This window comes from Micropterus dolomieu, linkage group LG20 (assembly GCF_021292245.1).
Source record: "Micropterus dolomieu isolate WLL.071019.BEF.003 ecotype Adirondacks linkage group LG20, ASM2129224v1, whole genome shotgun sequence".
NCBI lineage: Eukaryota > Metazoa > Chordata > Actinopteri > Centrarchiformes > Centrarchidae > Micropterus > Micropterus dolomieu.
This window is the reverse complement of record NC_060169.1, coordinates 37,069,532-37,086,791: the sequence shown is the minus strand read 5'-3', so window position 1 is coordinate 37,086,791 and position 17,260 is coordinate 37,069,532. Positions and strand designations below refer to the sequence as shown.

Here is a 17,260-nt window from a genome sequence, read left to right as displayed (position 1 = left end):
TAAAATATTAAATAAAAAAACGCTTAGATTTCGGAAAAAAATACAATCCTTTTTTAACCTTTTGGCTTCCCGTACATTCAGTTGCGCTTCTAGCTCGTATTCACTTCTGTTGGTACGTATCACGTATGGTAACTGGGCAAAACTACGCATGATTTGTTGTAGTATGATTGCATAAAGGAAGGAAACAGGAATTCCGGTAGGGAACAGAATCGACTGACGTGCAGGCAGCGCTGCAGCAGTGCAGCCACTTAAACAGAGTTTGCCCTTCCCCTACTGACTTTCACTTTCGGTGCCCGAATGGAAGTGAATGAGGCTTTGCGATCGCGATTATTTTTTTATTTTATTTTTTTTTCTCGGAAGGGCGAGTCGGAAGGGCAACTTGAGTCAGGAAAGGCAAACGGGCAGTTGCCCGGGCAACCAGAGCAACCCCCCTGTGCACGTCCCTGCTTGTTCTTGTCACTGACAGGCTCAGATAACTGTGTGACAACATTGCGGAAAGAATCCGTACCGAAGAAGAGTAAGATCATTTTTGTTGACGTTACTACACGTAAGTTTTTCAATGAAATTAATGAAATTTTCGTTGCCTTATTGTCAGTGGGCTCAAAACTCACATAGAAATGAAGCACACGCCTGTTTTCTCCGTTGCTGCATCAGCCACTATTCTGCTTTTAATGTGAGAGTGTTCTCCGGTGTTCTGTCGATTTATGCACAAGCGTGATTTATGCACAAGCGTGATTTATGCACAAGCGTGGTCTGTTTCCACGCCCATAAATCTGTGAGAGAAAGTGGCTGATCAGTCAATATCTGTCAGTAATATAAAAAACAGATGATGTCATAATTCTGTGAGAGTTATAACTTTATGGGATTGAAAAAGGGAACACATAAAGTAGCATTTTTCTATAGGGTAGCATAGATCGCCAGAACAATGGTGTTGATCTGCCTCTGAGACGGGAACGTTGAAGTAACAAAGCCTGAACATGTCTGGAGAAAAGCCACAGCCTGGATGCTGGTGTTCCTGCATTTATTGTGGTATTTCTGTATGAAAGTGGTTGTGTTTTGGATTATGCTCGCTCATGAGTTCAAGCGAGCGCGCGTACGAGCACACACCTGGTTGCAATCTTAAAACCGCACCGCTAGTGGCCGCTGGAAACTACATAATGCCCCTTTAAACCAGATACAGTCACTATTTTTAATCTTGTCAAAGCTACCAGACTCCGTTTACCTGACTTCACAGAACAGACCAGAGAGGCAAAATTGTTATTTTTGTTAAGGGAGTCTGGTGGCTTTGACAAGAGCAAAATAGTGAGTTTCTGGTTTAAAAAAAGGATCTTACTCTTATGTATATATTTAACTTTTATTTTAAATATGTTTTTAGAACATGGACACAACTTATTTCTGCTTGTTTTGCCCCTTGTGTTCTCCTTTTTTGTCCTTTCCCTTCTCATAGATTCAATTATTACATGTTTCTCTTTCTGCCCCCTCATTTTTAATAGATTTGAATTGAAGATACATGAAGGGATGTCTTCATGCCAGTATCGATACAAACACACGAAACAAAAACACTTTTTTTAATGAACATATGAGTGTTGTTTGATGACAGACTTGGTCAAATTTCACACTATGCTTTGATATAAAAGTTCCAATGTTATTGGAATATTTACACAGAGAGCATCTATCAACACCACTTTCAAATTGTCCCTCCACCAAATGACCTGCATTTCCTCTGTAGAAACTGCGTGAGACCTTTGACCTGCCGTCCTGCAGACATCAGATCATGCAGATGAAGGAGAAGAGGGTTTGGACTGAATGGCAGTTTGGGTCGTCCTGTAACAATAAACCTGATGAAATTAAAATCTGATCACTGCCTGGCTGTTTTTGTAGTGGCAAAGGACACCGAACCTCTGCAGATTTTGGAGAAGATAATGAGACATATGATTTCAAATACCATCAGATTTTATTTTCATATCACAAATAAAAATCAACCATACATGTAATCAGTTTGATGGCTTGAGGTCCCTTGCATCAGAATATAATGTAAATAAAAGATTTCTCCAACACCACCACCAGTTCTTTCTTGTCATCTTCAGATAAAGCATGACCGATATCAGCTGACACTGAACAGAAAGGTGTCATACTGAAACAAGCACAGCTTAGTCCTTTAAACACACGTCTCTCTCAAGTGCATGTTTATTGACATTCAGGAAGTTGACTTAGTCACAGAAAGAGATTATTTTTGCATAATTCCATCTATTTGCATATTACTTTCTTGAAATCTGATTTATTTAAATCACATCATTCATTTTCATTCCCTAAGGTAATCTCAGTCCATCAAGATCCAAGGGGTTTAAGTCTGTCCACCACTTTATCAGCAGTCAGGTTGTACTGGCAGGCTCTCAGGCCTTCGATCAGCTCATCTGTTCGGGCCTCGGCTCCTCGACTCTTCCTCCACTCCTTCAGCAGCTCCACCGCTGTTTCCTCCAGCTCTGTGGGATGCCTCTTGGAGATCGACTCCAGCTTAACCTCACTCAAACCCAGTTTGCGGCCCAGTTTACGCCAATTTCTTCCCAGATTCTCTGCAATCACCTCTGTAGCGATGTCCAGTCTTGCTGAAAGAGGAGAAAACAGTGAGATTTTAGAGAAAAAAAAAGTTTTTCTTCCTAATTTTGGAATCATCTTTATGCAAAACATTAAGCGCAACTATTCACCAACCTCCTCAGGCCAACAGTGAGATGTGGCAGAGAATAGGAACAACTGGCCATGGATATTTGGAGTAAGAAAAAAGTCCTCACATAATCAGCTGTTCAAAATGATCCAAATGCTACATTTCACTTATTTAAAGAGGTGGTATTATGCTCTTTTTCAGGTTCAAACTGCACATTGCTGCAGCTCCTCTGTGTTGAAGGCTTCTTTTTAGCTATGGAGTGATACATCTTGCCTCTACATGATCTTTGTAGGGAGTTGTCTGTGAAGATTCTCAGTCATCCAGGTCATAGTTATCCAACAAAGGTTAAAATCAAGGGCAACTGGACTTGGTTGAAGATACTGGAAGACGTTTCGTCCCTCATCCAAAGGACTTCTTCAGTTCTGACTGACTGGCAGGGAAACTCAGCTATTTAACCTCAGTGGGGTCGTTAGCTAGGATCGTTGCTACCCGGGTGTAAACGGCTTCTCCTCAGGCCAAGACTCTGTTTACTTACATCTGAAGGACAGAGGACACTGGTTTGAGGACCACCAGGTGCACATTTTAGACAGAGAAGATGGATGGTTTGAAAGAGGTGTCAAGGAAGCATCTACACCAGGGTGGAGAAGCCGTCATTGAACAGGGGAGGGGGTCTACGCCACCACTTATCCCCCACTTACAATGCTGTCCTTTCATCACTTCCCAGGAAACTCAACAAGCATTTCCCAGGGTGTGGAGGGACAGAGGTGAGATAAAGATAAAGAAATTATGTGAGGTGAGAGGGACAGGTGCATGCGGATGCTGATAAAACAACAGGAAGTTAGTTCTTACAGTTTGGCTGCTGATTTGAGCGCTCACATCAGCAGATGGAGCTGCAGCAGTGACTCACAACTCACGGAGCTGACTAACCTAACAGCTGCCGCAATTTGTGTCAGAAATGGCACTCCTTCTCAGAGTCAGAACTGAGTCAAATCTGAAAACACAGGAATGATCCACATATTTATATATTATATAGGAGTTTCAGTGTGAATAAAAGTCCAAAATCCGCTTAGAAATAAAAGACACTCCTAAAACTTCAGAACTAGCTAGAAGTTCTCATCAGTATCCCAGTAATACAGTGTTGTCTGTACGTCAGTGGATACACTGCTTATTTGGCGTGCATTCTTATAACCTTATAATGCTGCCATGGTCTAAGCACTATTTGTATTATGGGAACTTTAGTGCCAAAAGTTAAAAGCGTGATCATCTACCAAATAGAAGTAAGACAAAGAATAGGCCTAATAAAGGAGTGATTAAATAATCAATATCAACCCTTTCACATCACACTATAAATATTTTTGACATTACTGAGGCTCTGAATGTCCCATCGATACTGATGATTCATGCTACATTACCAGTTAGCCCACTTTCTGAAGTCAAACACTTTTACTGCTATGCAACATGGTCACATACTAATGCATGTTTTGGGAGGCCTAAATAATATCCTAATGCAGGGGAAGACCTGTGTGAGGGGCCAACAATGGAAGATGCTCGATCACCTCTGGATTTTAACGGGAGCATGAAATAAAGACCAGATTTGAGGGGTCTGGACGTGGAGTAGGAGATGAGGAGATGTAAAATGGGGCCTGTCAATGCACAGCTTTAAAAACAATGGCCTTTTTAGATGAATCATTAATTAATTATCTTATTCTCGTGTCCATCAAGACTAGCAGCTTCCAAGACTTCCTCCCATCTTTTAAATGCTTTTTAGTTATCGTGCACATGCAGTTATTGTAAGGTTTTTATATTTCATTTTTCCCCCTCAAAGATTTCAGTTTGTTTTTCTATTGAATTGTTCACATTATAGGTCACATTAAAGGTGGGAAAAGTTCTGACATGATTTATCTTTGTCTCATTATTTTACATCATTAGAACCTGGCATTTTAGGTGTGTGTAGACATTTCCTATCCACTGTATGTTATAGACCAAAACTGTCGGGGGACTTCGAATGATGCACTTAAGCGCCTTTTCCACTGCACGGTACCAGCTCGCCTCTACCAAAGTCCTTATTGGCAAGTCCTGCCACTCAGCAGCCATCTTGGCAACGCCTGGCACTATTTTTGGTATCCCCTCCGTTGAGGTTCCAAGCGAGCTAAGGCGATACCAAAAGGTGACCTGAAAAAACTGCAAACTACTGATTGGTCAGAGAGAATGACAACAAATCCGTTATGAAATAACTAACTGGCAGCCGGTGTGCAGCTAGTCCTGCAGTGTGCTCAGAAGGTGCTGCTGCTAACGTTAGCTAAGTTTAAGAGCTCAGTTTGTTTATAGTTTAGGATTCCTTTGGTGTTGAGATTTCTACTGGGAGCCAAATTACCACCGCAGCCGTTTCCTCTCCAAAACAAACTGACCCAGTCAATAAAAACACAAGCAGTTTCTCTTCAGCGGACATCAGAGAGCTGACCTCTTGACAGGGTAAGAGCTGTTGGCTGGAAATCTTTTAATGTCAGTTAGCACTAATGTAAAACAGGTAATGCCACGTAACCTTTATTTTGATTTATAAAATCGGTCCGTGCTGTTGGGTTGCGTTTTTACATTTGTGTTTCTCTGTCTTTTTCTGTGCTAGTTATTTTAAGAACTTGATTGATTTATCCAGTTTGTTATTAAATTTGTTAGAAACTTGTGTCTCTTCATTACACTCACACAAGATTACGTCACAGTAGTTTTGTGCTGCGTTGCTATGGCGACCAGCTAAATTGAGAGGGTACTATTTGCAAGGGAAATTGGAGGACGGAGCACCAAAGCAAGTTGAGTAAAGGCAAGTTGAGCTGGTATCATCCAGTGAAAAAGAGGCTTTAGCTCCTCTCTCCTCCTCTGTTTCGGCATCGGCCCCTGCAAGTTTTGTGTTGCAACTTCAAACTTTCAGGCTAAAACTGTGTTGATGACCAGAGTCGTTAATTGCAATCATTGCCTAAAATATAAACACAACAGATCATACCCCTTATACCTCAACCACCTGATCTCCATCCTGGCTCTGGCTAAATCTACATCTGTCCACTACAGAGGTTCTTTCAACAACCTGTTTGTTATGTTTATTTAATAATATACTGTTAGTATAATATTAATATATTAATTATATAATGTTACTTAATTGATTAGAATTTCATATTTTACCCTTAGTATAACATTAATTCCAGTTGCAGCAGTTTCTTTTGTGAGTTGTTTTCATTCAAAAAATGCGCTACATGGTGGTTCAGTTACTCTCCAATTTGCTAATGCTAAGTGATAACTCAATAATCATAGCATTCATGCATGCAGAACAAGTAAATCATTTGAAAGTTTGCTGTAGCAAGTCAAACTTTCTTAAATGTCCTGCCCCATTTAGGCTGCGATCGGTTGGTCGAAGAAAAGCGACACCGTCGAGCACATCGACTTTATGAAAAGTTCAACGTTTCAACAAAACTGATAGAGCTAAATGGTCAACTGGCCAAACACAAACCTTCCTTATCTTCTCCCTGCTGACTTGCGTCTCACCGCTTCAGCTGCCGACGCATCTCTCTCTCTGTTTTAGTAAAGCGAGTTACCCAAGCGACCACAGAGCGACCTGCCCATCGGGAATTTCTCTAAGTGGCTTTGGATAAAGGCGTCAGCTAAATGAATAAATGTAATGTAAAATGGTCGCAGTCTGGAGCCCTGTGCTAGTGTGGTTGTTTGTCCTACTACTATATTTGGAGAGCGGTTTGTGTGTCCCACCATTCCTCAATTCCTCAGCCTGTGTTCACTCACGGCCAGCTCTACACAGGGGAAGAGGCCAACAAATTCAAATTTTTTGTTCAAGGAAATTACTTAAAGGATTATTAGGCCCACTGTGTGAGAGCTTTTTCGGATGTGTGTCATGCACTTTTCAGCACATACTTTCCAAATTGGCTTGGAGGTGTACCCTGAGGGTGAAAGCCATGCACAGGGCTGGGGAACAGGGGGAAAAAGTCTCAGGGTTGATGGGAGAGTCACGCTGATAGTTTAAAAGGCGATTTGTTCTAGTCCTTCAAATGTGTGATGCGGATCATGTATAATCCATCTGACTTGGTCCATGAAACAAAGAGTATAGTATAGTAACAGCCGGGCGTTCACATGAGTGCATGCCATGGCAAGTTAGAGAGACTGGTTTCCAGCTTGTGCCTCTAACAGAAAAAGTAATCACAGACTGAGCCAGAGACTGGACTAGACATGATTCTGTTTATTGCAGATCTGTTTTATTAGACTGCATTAGCTATAGCTAGGTGTGCCTAATAAACTGACTGAGTGTATGTCACACTTTGACTTGGCAGCAGAGACAAACATTATTATTTGTAGCAGGAGCTTTCGTAGCAGCAGCAGCAGTGATGTAGCAGTAACCTTTAGTTGTAGCAGTGACTTTAGCAGTAGCAGTGATGGTTGTAGCAGTAACTTTAGCAGTTACGCATACGCAGTGACCTGGAGGGCAGAACAACAGACCAGAGGCCTCATTTATAAACCATGCGTACGTACAAAACAGGGCTGGAAACGTGCGTACGCCACTTCCCGAGCACAGTTTGCGATCTATGAAAAACAAACTTGAGAACGTGAGAATGTGCGGTCCTCCACAGAAACTGGGGAAATGAGAAACAGCGACTCACATGGCAGAAGGATGAAATGTTGGAAAGGGTTACTGTTCTGTAAAATAAATCGAAATATTACCTCTGAGTATTATAGGCCAATAAAACTTAATTTAATAATATTGGTTCATTTGCCAAACAGATGAAAGCCTTTCTAAATAAACAAACACCCTGAACCATGATTTTCCCTGAAGTGCGCAATAAAAAAAAAAAAAAAAAACATATAAAAAGGTAATTTGCTGCACATACAATTAAAAGACATGATTTAGAATAATAAACACAGATATCCGTTTCTGCAATAGAACACCTCAAATATGTTGTACAGTTTAATCTGGAGTCAGGACAAATTACATTTAAATTGATGCCGTTTTTGTTGCCCCAGTTGAGCAAATACGAGTGCATAGTTTCAAATATATTTATCTTATGTTCATTGACTTATCTAGCCAAACTATAAAAAAATAATTGCACCACTCTTTACAGACACATCTTGTATATTTCAATGAAATTATTATATAATCTAATATGAAAGAAAAATAAATCCTCTGTAATGTCTGTAATCTTGAGTAGACTTGTTCCCAGTAAATGTTTTGTTTTTTGCAATCAGTGCTCTCCTACAAAAGCTGTAATTGTTTTTTTTTTTTTTTAAGATAAAGGTCATCCAGTGTATTTGAAGAACAATTGCCCAAAAACATACATTTACATAACAAGTTAAAACAGGATTTTTATGGAACTCAAAATGTTGACTGAACTGGTTGTTTTAGTCTATGGACATTAGACAATTAGTAACATTAACTGTAAAATAAGAAAACAAAGTAGGCTATATCAGTCTGCGATTCCATAACTCATATTTTAACATAGTTTTCAACTAGTCTATATTCTGCATAATAGAATTCCTGAAATTCAGTTATGGCTTTTGGTTTTAGTGTTGCTGCCCCAGGATGGCAGCTCACACCTCACTCCCGGTACAGACACAGCAGAAGCCCTTAAATTTCCCTTCCCACGATTATTTGGGTCACCTCTCAACTCAAGAAAAAGAAAGATATGGACACAAACTGCAAGTGTTGGGCACGTGCGCTCCATGTAGGCTACACTATGTATTTCTGCCGTTAAAATCGCCAGAGCAACAACAACTAGACTATCCAGCATGTTGGCAACACAAAAGTACCACTCAGACTAACTTCCCGGTTGGCTTGCAGCAGGATGTGTTATTGGCCACCAACAGAGCGTTCCCCTTGGAACGTGGCGTCACATGAACACTATGAATAGGCCTGACGTTAGTAGCTGCTGAACAGCGGGTACGGGTTCGTTCGTTACCTCTCTCCGCCTCGTCCGGTTGGTTGTTGGTGTCTTCATACAGCCTTTCAAAATTGTTTAATTTGTCTGAGAGATCTTGTCGTCCAATTGTTTGGAGAAGCCCGGACAGGAAGCCCGTGTTGTCGGCTGCCAGCTTGCCTCTCTCCGTCAGAACCTGAAACAGCTGGCGTCCGGTGGTGAGAATTTCCAGGTCTCTTTTCCGGATGATGTCTGGAACACACAGAAACTTCACATCTTCCAGCTGCTTACTTGACAGCTCATTAGAAATGTCCAGTAAAACGCTGTTAAACTGTAGAGAGCTCATGTCTAAGACACAGACGGCACCTCCACTGACACACCGATGTGACAGGCTACTTCAGTTTTACTTTCACTTCCGCGTGACGAACTCGGCGGGGAAAGGTCTGAGCTGAGAGACCGATCCTCCAGAGTAAATACTTTTGTAAAGTCAAGAGATCTCATGTGACGGCCTGTTCTCGATCCTTTTCTTTTCAGGTCTTTCTTCCTGTTTGGTCAGACACGCCCATCTGTTCAAGTCTTTAAAAGCTGCGTTGAACCAAGATGTCTCTCTCTTCCTCGTGACCTCTCCCCTGGAAGGCGGGTGCCTTTCAGGAGCTCCTTTTCTTTCGGTTGTTTGTTTTGAGTATGATGAGTTCGAGTGTACTTGAGTTAATTATAAGTGAAGGTAACTTTAATAAAACCTTATGGTTCATTTAAACTGTTTTCTGCGTGGACCTTCCCTCTTTGTTACGTTCTTCCACCAGCTGGGCATAACACATCAAATTAGAATATCGTGGAAAAGTTCATTTATTTTCGTAATTTTATTCAAAAAGTGAAACTTTGAAATGTGGCCACTGCAGTGGACTGATGCATGCAATGGCATCAATAGTGATTCAGTGGAACTCAATATAGGTTCAAAAACTATGTTTTTAAAACATTATAAATATGAATACACTTATTCAAGTGCAAATTATATCATCATTTTAAATAATACAAACTAAGGCAGGATCTACATAGGCAGAATATACCTTTTGGTGCATAATGCCCACTGGAGTGGACAGATGTTGTTAGGCACAAAAACATAATTAAAATCTGGCTAAAAGATTTTCTATAACATCCTATTTAATTGAAAAATATTTTTACTGGTCTAGTTTTTTGAGAATAAAAGGATTTTACAGTTATTGCTGAGTTACTTGGGCATCTCCACTTCCATCCCCCATTTTAAATTTACAACGCAGTATGTCAAAATGAGAGAGATGTAAAACAAAATAATCACATGGAATTGTAGACAGCACTTTGGGGGTCCACCAAGTGGTGGTTGGGACAAAATGGCTTTCAGATATCCGTTCACTTTAGTAGACATCATTAGAATATAAGAATAAAGAGTAATACAGACATGTCAACCTTCTGAGGCGTTAAAGTTCTGAAAAATGTTCCTTAATGCACTCAGAACTTTTGCACGAAGTCCTGCACCAGTGCAGCGTGGCATGGAGACAACCAGCCTGTGGCTCTGCTGAGGTGTTATGAAGCCCAGGTTGCTTTGATGGCGGCCTTCAGCTCGTCTGTATTGTTAGTCTGGTGTCTCTCATTTTCCTCTTGACGATACCTCAGATTCTCTGTGGGGTTCAGGTCAGACGAGTTGGCTGGTCAATCAAGGACAGTAACACCATGGTCAGCAAACTAGTTACTTACTGTTACGGCTCTGTGTGCAACAAATTCAAATCTCCTGGTAGAGGCTGCATTGACTCTGGACTTACTAAAACACAGTGGACCAGCACCAGCAGATGACATGGCACCCCAGATCATCACTGACTGTGGAAACTTCACTCTGACTTCTGTGTCTCTCCACTCGTCCTCCAGACTCTGGGACCCGGATTTCCAAATAAAATGCAGAATTTACTTTCATCTGAAAAGAAGACTGTTGTCCACTTAACAACGGTCCAGTTCTGTTTACCTGTTAGTCCTGGTAAGACGCTTCATGCCGTCTCTGGTTCAGGAGTGGCTTGACACTAGGAATGTGACACTTGTAGCTCATTTCCTGGACTCGTCTGTGCCTGCTGGTTCTTGATGCACTGACTTCAGCCTCAGTCCACTCCTTGTGAAGCTCCCCCAAGTTCTTGAATGGGCTTTGCTTGACAATCCTCCCAAGGCTGCGGTCATCTCTGTTGCTTGTGCACCTTTTCCTACCACACTTAACCTTCCAGACAACTTATTACCAGAGAGAACATTCAGTGGCATTTTGGGAGGTGGGAAAAAAAGAGAGATGACGACATTATGTTGCGTTCAGGTTTCCACTAGGCAAGGTGTAACACCCACATTAGTTGATATTGTAATTTAGTGGTACAAATGTGCAATTAAATTAAAGTACTAAAACAAAGTTAAATGGAGAAGTTTTCAATAAATGTGTACACTCCATGCAGTTCAACTTTTTTATTTGCAGATAGTTTAAACAAAAAAGACTCAAAATATCAGAGACAGACAAATAGGTTACACATGCATTTACGTACACGTTTTAAAATGTGCTTTTACATACATTATAATAGACATTAGCATGTCACAACATGTAGGGTTTTATTAATGCTGTAAATACAGCATGGCAACAGACGGCAGGAGGAGGACATCACATGAGGGATATTGAGGAAGGGTCTTCACATGTGACATCAGGTTATATGAAAAAAAGGAATGTCTAGCTTAAACAGGCTCCACAGCCCTGTGGCAGCATGTAATATATCACTGAATATCAACACTAAACCTACTTACATACACAGTATTAATATTTTTAAGATTAGGTAAAAATAAAAGTCATATTCCAGAAGGAAGTGACATCTTGGTAGGCTGTATCTAGAAGATGTTTTCCCAGGCATCCTTCCAGCGAAGGTTTATAGTACATTAAATTAAAATGAAGACAATAAGATAAAGTTTATCACGGTCATTGTGATAGTCTAGTTGATAGATCAGTGGTCCCCTGCTAACTGATAAAACCCTTTCATCTCATACACTTAAAAATGCATTGTCATGAAACTAAGATATGCAACATTTTGACCTAGACGTGATTCTACATCACTGAAAATTAAACATTCAATACATTCTATTGTCTGGGTTGAGGGCATAAATTTGGCATAATTCAATATATTTATAGCAGCGGGCCAGATTTGACACATCAATGAAAGTCTGCAGTACATTTATGTTCTTCAAAGTGATTTATAGTCACTCACAGATGTTTTTGCAGTTTGATAAATACAAAACACATTATTTAGTCTTTGTGCTTGAATAGTTAAAGACTTGCAGCTTTAAGAAAGATGCCTAATGATTTATAAGGTTAATGTAAGCCAAGATAATAATATTGAAACAGTGCTGCCTCTCATGGTTTGACACTGTATCCCAGTAAGAGAGTCAGGAAAGCTGTCACCTCACTCACCAACTGTCACTGTGGTCACTTGAACAAGCTGCTGTCCAGTCATACGAAAATATTCCTACTTGAGCAGAAACAAAACAGAGAGTCCCTTTAACTTTGAATTTGACATGAATGTGGCAAGATTCTTCAATCCCATGATGGCACACACTGTCTACACACACTTGTACTGGTAAATGTGGCTTTAAACATGAGCACATTAAGCTCCATTTTCAGTACACAACTGTCAGCTCACCTGTGCCCTAAATGGTTAAACATACATTTGAAATGGACATTTGATTTCCAGTTGCTAACTCTATACTAACTAGCTAGCGAGCATTAGCAAACATCAGTATGAGCTGCTGCATGGGAAAATTGTTTTACTCAGCAAAATCTCAAATAAAGCTGAGCGTATTCACAATATACAAGGTGTTAATGGTTTTTATGGTTTTAAATCAGAGGAATAAAAAACAATTACTGCTGGGCTCTGCATAAACCAACATTTCCATCGATGGTTAAAAAGTGACTGAATTCTGTCAAACAGAGGAAACGCAGGTGATATCCTCAAACCGCACCCTGCCCCAGTTCATTGATGACCCAAAAGACAAAAAATTAACAGGGGAGGCAAAAGATGAAATGCTGGAGTCTCCAAATGAAAATGGAGAGCTTGCTACAGCCTTTGTGGCCACTAGGGGGCAGCAGATTATCACCTTTTAAGTTGAACTTTTTACCAAATAGTTTCACATGTACACATCTAGTAGACAGAGCAGCATTCATTTGGAGTAGTGTTGTTTATAGCAGCTAGTCATTTAGAATACTAACCATGGATCGCATTACTATGTGTAATTTTAAAGCTCTTGCTTATTTAGGAGTTCCCCTCAGCCCTACAGAGAGTTTTAGCATCCTGGAGCTCTTTATTTTTATATTTTGGTTTCATGGAAAACTTCATATCAACCTTGTTTCCAGCAGCAGGCAGATGTTTTCTCAGACAGATCTGACTATACACAACCAGCTCAGCAACAAACAGCAGACTGATAGCAATTAGCTTATTACAAGTTAATCAAAGAACCAGAGAAAAATATAGCTGCTTGAGCTAAAAGCACGGTAAATACTGGACTGATGAATGCTAATGACGCTCTGTGTTGGATTTGTAAGTAATTGTTACGCTCGCCATAGTTATGTTATTTGGTGACAGTAGGTCTATGTTGTGTTTTCAGATTGTTCTGCTGCCCTCAAGTGGCCAAACAATCGAGAACCAAGAAATCAGTTAATGTCTGAAAGTGTCTCGGAGATGTACATTGATGGCAGGAAGGAGGATCTCATTTTGTGTTCTCATCAGCAACATTCCATGAGGATGACTTGGATGGAGTGACAAAGGCTGTCTTCAATACAAAAGCTGCATTCATGTATCGAGAGAGGTATGAACTTAGGCTGTGTGTGTGTGTGTGTGTGTGTGTGTGTGTGTGTGTGTGGGGGGGGGGGGGGGGGGGGGGGGGGGGGAATGAGTCATTTGAATGAGTCAAATGAAGCTAATGGCTTGTTCCTTTCAAAGACATCCAATAAATAATGTTTTGTTATCATATATCTAACTACTTGCAGGATTTTTGGTTAAAGTTTAGGTTTAAACAGTCAGATCATGCCTGCAAATATTCCCAAACAATATAAATGGAGCAAAAGCTTTGCTGAATATTACAACTGATGATGTGTTAATGTATAACCAGCAAGCTTTAACCAGCTGATTAACTTCTGTATAGTTTGTATACAGGTTTTGTTTACTTGATGATGTTCTCCCAGAGCCTAGCTGCTAGTAGTTTAACAGCAGTTGGTGTGTGAGACGGGTCTTGAGCGGGGTTGTAGAGGGCTCTGATTGGCTGACGAGGGGGGGGTGCAATTGTCCTGGGTGCAGTTGTCCCGTGCTGCAAGCCTTTTGCCCTGCTCCTCCTTCATAAAGAGCTCCACCATGAGGATCTTCTCCTTGTGCATCTGGAGGCTGATGTCCTTAGGGATGTCAGGGATCAGCCAGTCCACAAAGTCACTCATAAGCATCACCAAGTTCTGCGTGGAACAGAGGAAACAGAGAGCAGATAGGAACATCTCAGAACTGAACATCTCACTGAGGCAGAAAACCACAGATTTTGAGTAACATTAAAACAAGACAACATCCATTTTGTTTAGCAGCCACTGTGTGTTTCAAAACTGTGTTGACATTTGGTTTTACTTTGAGATTAAATGGCGACAATGTGACATTCTGAAAGGTAGTGTAACAGTAGCAGAAGACTTAGTAATGTCATTTACACAGCAAACTTAGTGAATTATAATTATGACTACAAATGCCATACTTTCATAATCATAAGATTCTAATTCACAAGTATGACCCACACAGTAAAACATTTGAAAGCCAAATGTACACATTTCTAAATGATATCATACCTAGTTTGGCGTTTCTTGTATCAGCCAACATATACTTTACATCCATTCCAATATATATGCAATCAGCTAATATTGATTTATCTAATCTATCTAATTGTAACATAATATCATAATAAATGTTTTGTTCTTACAATATTTCTGAGCTACATTTTGCAAATGTTTAGCATATAGCAAATGTTTGTTTGCATTGCCTACATAAAATATGAATGATACAACTGAGTGCCATGTCTGTTTAAAAGCAAGAGGCATACAGTATGTGTGCTCTAATATTAATATCTGTGTGTTGCTTCAAACCTGAAAGACAATAACAAAGGCAAGGCGGGCGGCCAGAACAGCCCAGAACTCCTTAGAGAGTTCATATGGTGTGCTGGACCAGGGAGGCTCTCGGTAGTCCTTATATCTGGAGACAGAAAAACAGAGTCTTGACATATGCTTTTATTTAGAACATTCATTTGATGCTTTACTATTTGACAGGTGTCCATTTTTCAGTATGTTATAGTCTCCCGTACCATAGTACAATGCAATACTATGAGAGATGATGCTGAATTGTTTGTGAGGTTTTTGCATGAGAATGGTAAATTTGATATCACTTACTGTCCCAACACATCAGCAGACTCATTTCCAAAATCAAGTGCCCCCAGCTATAAAGTGAAACCTTACCTGCATATTACGACCTTGTAGCCCAGGTGCAATGGCTCGAGAGGGTCTGTTCCTGGCTGGAAGTCGCTGACATTGAAGTAAGACAGAGTGTGATTGACGAAGCCGTGCATGGTGCCATCAGGGCTGTACATGTACTGGTAGACCAGCCGTGGGATGAAGTTAGAGGTGAAGGAGATGACAAAGGCCTGGGGAACAGAAAACTGCTTATCTGCTTACGGTCATCAGGAAATCTAATGACAAGGCTAAACTATGACTCCTTCCTGATTTCTGGATTTAGAGAAGACCATAAATCCATAAGGTGACACTGACTAAACATTTTCATTCACTTTTATTTTCCGGCTTTTTCATTTCCAAGCCACAGCATGCTTCGGAAGTAAAACTTGCCAGTCACTATAAAAAGATATAAAGATGCAAGACTTACATTAACAATGACTGCTACCTTGCTGAGGCCTCTCAAGAGGTTGTACCAGATACCTGCAGAAACACAGAGGCGCCGTCATTAAAGTGGAAACAGCTGCTTTAGTACTGGATAGGGTCAGTAAGTACCGGCCACTACTAGATGGCAAAAGCACTCGCTGCAATCACTGTGTATTAGGAATGTTAGGTGCATGTTTTACTGCCTTAACAATGAACTGATGTATTACTGCTGAGCAGGACCACATGTGCTGCAACTGTTCACTATATCGTCCAGACAGACCAGTGTGTCCGTTCATGTCTGTATATTAAGAAAACCAACTTACACGGATTTGAAACTTCATTGAAAGAGCCAGTCCTTCACAGTCTTAGCCCCAGTTCCATTTCAATATGTTAACATCAGTTTTTAAGGATGCATTTGATAACCTGGCACCCTCCTTTAAGCCTAGTGCCAGAAATGATCTTTGATCATCATCTAACCTTGATTATACTGTTAATATATTTTGATAACTTGATATTGCTACAAAAATCAGATCATTTTCATCATCATTTGACTTGGAGAAAGTGATTCATGCGTTCATGCTTCATCTTCTATAGAAATGATTAACTGACGGAGAGTAACTTTTTCTTAACCAGCCCAAATGGCAAAGCATGCTCACGCCTTCAAGTTGTACACAGTGCTGCAGCCTCATTTTAGCCTCTTTGCGTAGGCTTTCAGGCGATTTTAGAACAGATTTTTCAGGGTTTATTACTTTTAAATCATTCCATGCTCTGACTCCAACTTACATCTGTGAGCTGTTGTGCCCGTATGTGCCTGCACTTTATTCAGACCTTACAACAAAACTCTGTTGAAGTCCCCTCATCAACTAAAGGAGACCCAAACTCTGGAACAACCTTTAAGTTATTTATCTCCCTTGCAATTCTGCATTAATCGGTCTTTATATACCCTGTCACTTTTAACTTCTTCTTTGTATTGTCCCAATTATTTTTCCTTTTTAAACATTTATGTTTATTGTGAAGCACTTTGTAACTGTTACATCTTGTTAGCCGGGGAAACAGGGATCTTGGAACCAGATGCAGACACATGCACAGCGGAGGTACGGTGAGTGAGGTTTTATTTGACAAGCAGGTGAAAACTTACAAGTGTTGACGAGGTCTGCAGTCCAACAACAAACGTACAATAGTCCATATAGAAAACAGGAGAGTAGTCCGTAAATCCAAAGAAACAAAATATATATTCAAAAACACGAGGCGAAGGCGAGATGCTGAATACGAGACGCACCACAACCGTGAACAAATAAGAAACATGTAATGAGTGGAAAGAATGGTCCAGCTGAACATAATGACATACAGGTGATACCACTAATGGCTCGAGCAGACTACATGACTTTCAACACTGGCTGTGGCCGACTCCACGTCCTCCAGATATTCAGCATACTAGATATCTGGCCGTTGTTGCCGATGCATCAGCGATGTGTTTTAAATGCGTCGTTGAGTAGTTCACACATAACAATTGACTCACAAATCAGGCTTAAAATCATGTAGTGTGAACTAGGCTTAAGAAAATCTGTGAGACAGAAACAGGAAGTAAAACAAGACAAGAACACTACGGGGCAGACAAACCTGCAGACAGGATACACTGAAAACAGAACATAACCAACCCAGTAACATTGTTCTGAACAGTGCTATACAAATAAAGGTTATTATTATTATTTTTATTGTGATTTAAAATATACTGTGTGTCTGGTGCGAATCAAGAAG

The 17,260-nt window shown here is 40.4% G+C and overlaps 2 protein-coding genes and 2 long non-coding RNA genes across 11 annotated transcripts in view; 2 read left to right on the top strand and 2 right to left on the bottom strand.

The window, feature by feature from the left end:
• The first annotated feature begins 368 nt into the window (after positions 1–368).
• Positions 369–2,060, top strand: LOC123958511. The gene is made up of 2 exons (XR_006822088.1): positions 369–547; positions 1,730–2,060. It is a non-coding gene; the product is annotated as an uncharacterized LOC123958511 (long non-coding RNA).
• Positions 1,936–9,155, bottom strand: fadd (Fas (tnfrsf6)-associated via death domain). Its single transcript, XM_046031891.1, has 2 exons — positions 8,608–9,155; positions 1,936–2,606 (listed from the first exon to the last, which is right to left on the bottom strand). Exons 1-2 carry the CDS (start codon positions 8,909–8,911, stop codon positions 2,329–2,331), a joined length of 582 nt encoding a protein of 193 aa, XP_045887847.1. The 5' UTR covers positions 8,912–9,155; the 3' UTR covers positions 1,936–2,328.
• Positions 8,374–9,327, top strand: LOC123958510. The gene is made up of 2 exons (XR_006822087.1): positions 8,374–8,783; positions 9,100–9,327. It is a non-coding gene; the product is annotated as an uncharacterized LOC123958510 (long non-coding RNA).
• A 4,169-nt stretch (positions 9,328–13,496) lies between these two features.
• Positions 13,497–17,260, bottom strand: part of ano1a (anoctamin 1, calcium activated chloride channel a) — a 79,410-nt gene continuing 75,646 nt past the window's right edge. For 4 of the 8 annotated variants that reach the window (XM_046032606.1, XM_046032605.1, XM_046032611.1 and 1 more), the window contains 5 exons: positions 16,641–16,655; positions 15,507–15,559; positions 15,086–15,270; positions 14,720–14,825; positions 13,497–14,050 (listed from right to left, as the gene is read on the bottom strand). In XM_046032606.1, coding sequence (XP_045888562.1) covers positions 13,808–14,050; positions 14,720–14,825; positions 15,086–15,270; positions 15,507–15,559; positions 16,641–16,655 — 602 coding nt within the window. In that variant the 3' untranslated portion in view covers positions 13,497–13,807. Of the gene's footprint in view, positions 14,051–14,719; positions 14,826–15,085; positions 15,271–15,506; positions 15,560–16,640; positions 17,067–17,260 lie in introns of those variants that run through there. The other 4 variants (XM_046032610.1, XM_046032607.1, XM_046032612.1 and 1 more) reach the window with 2 other exon arrangements.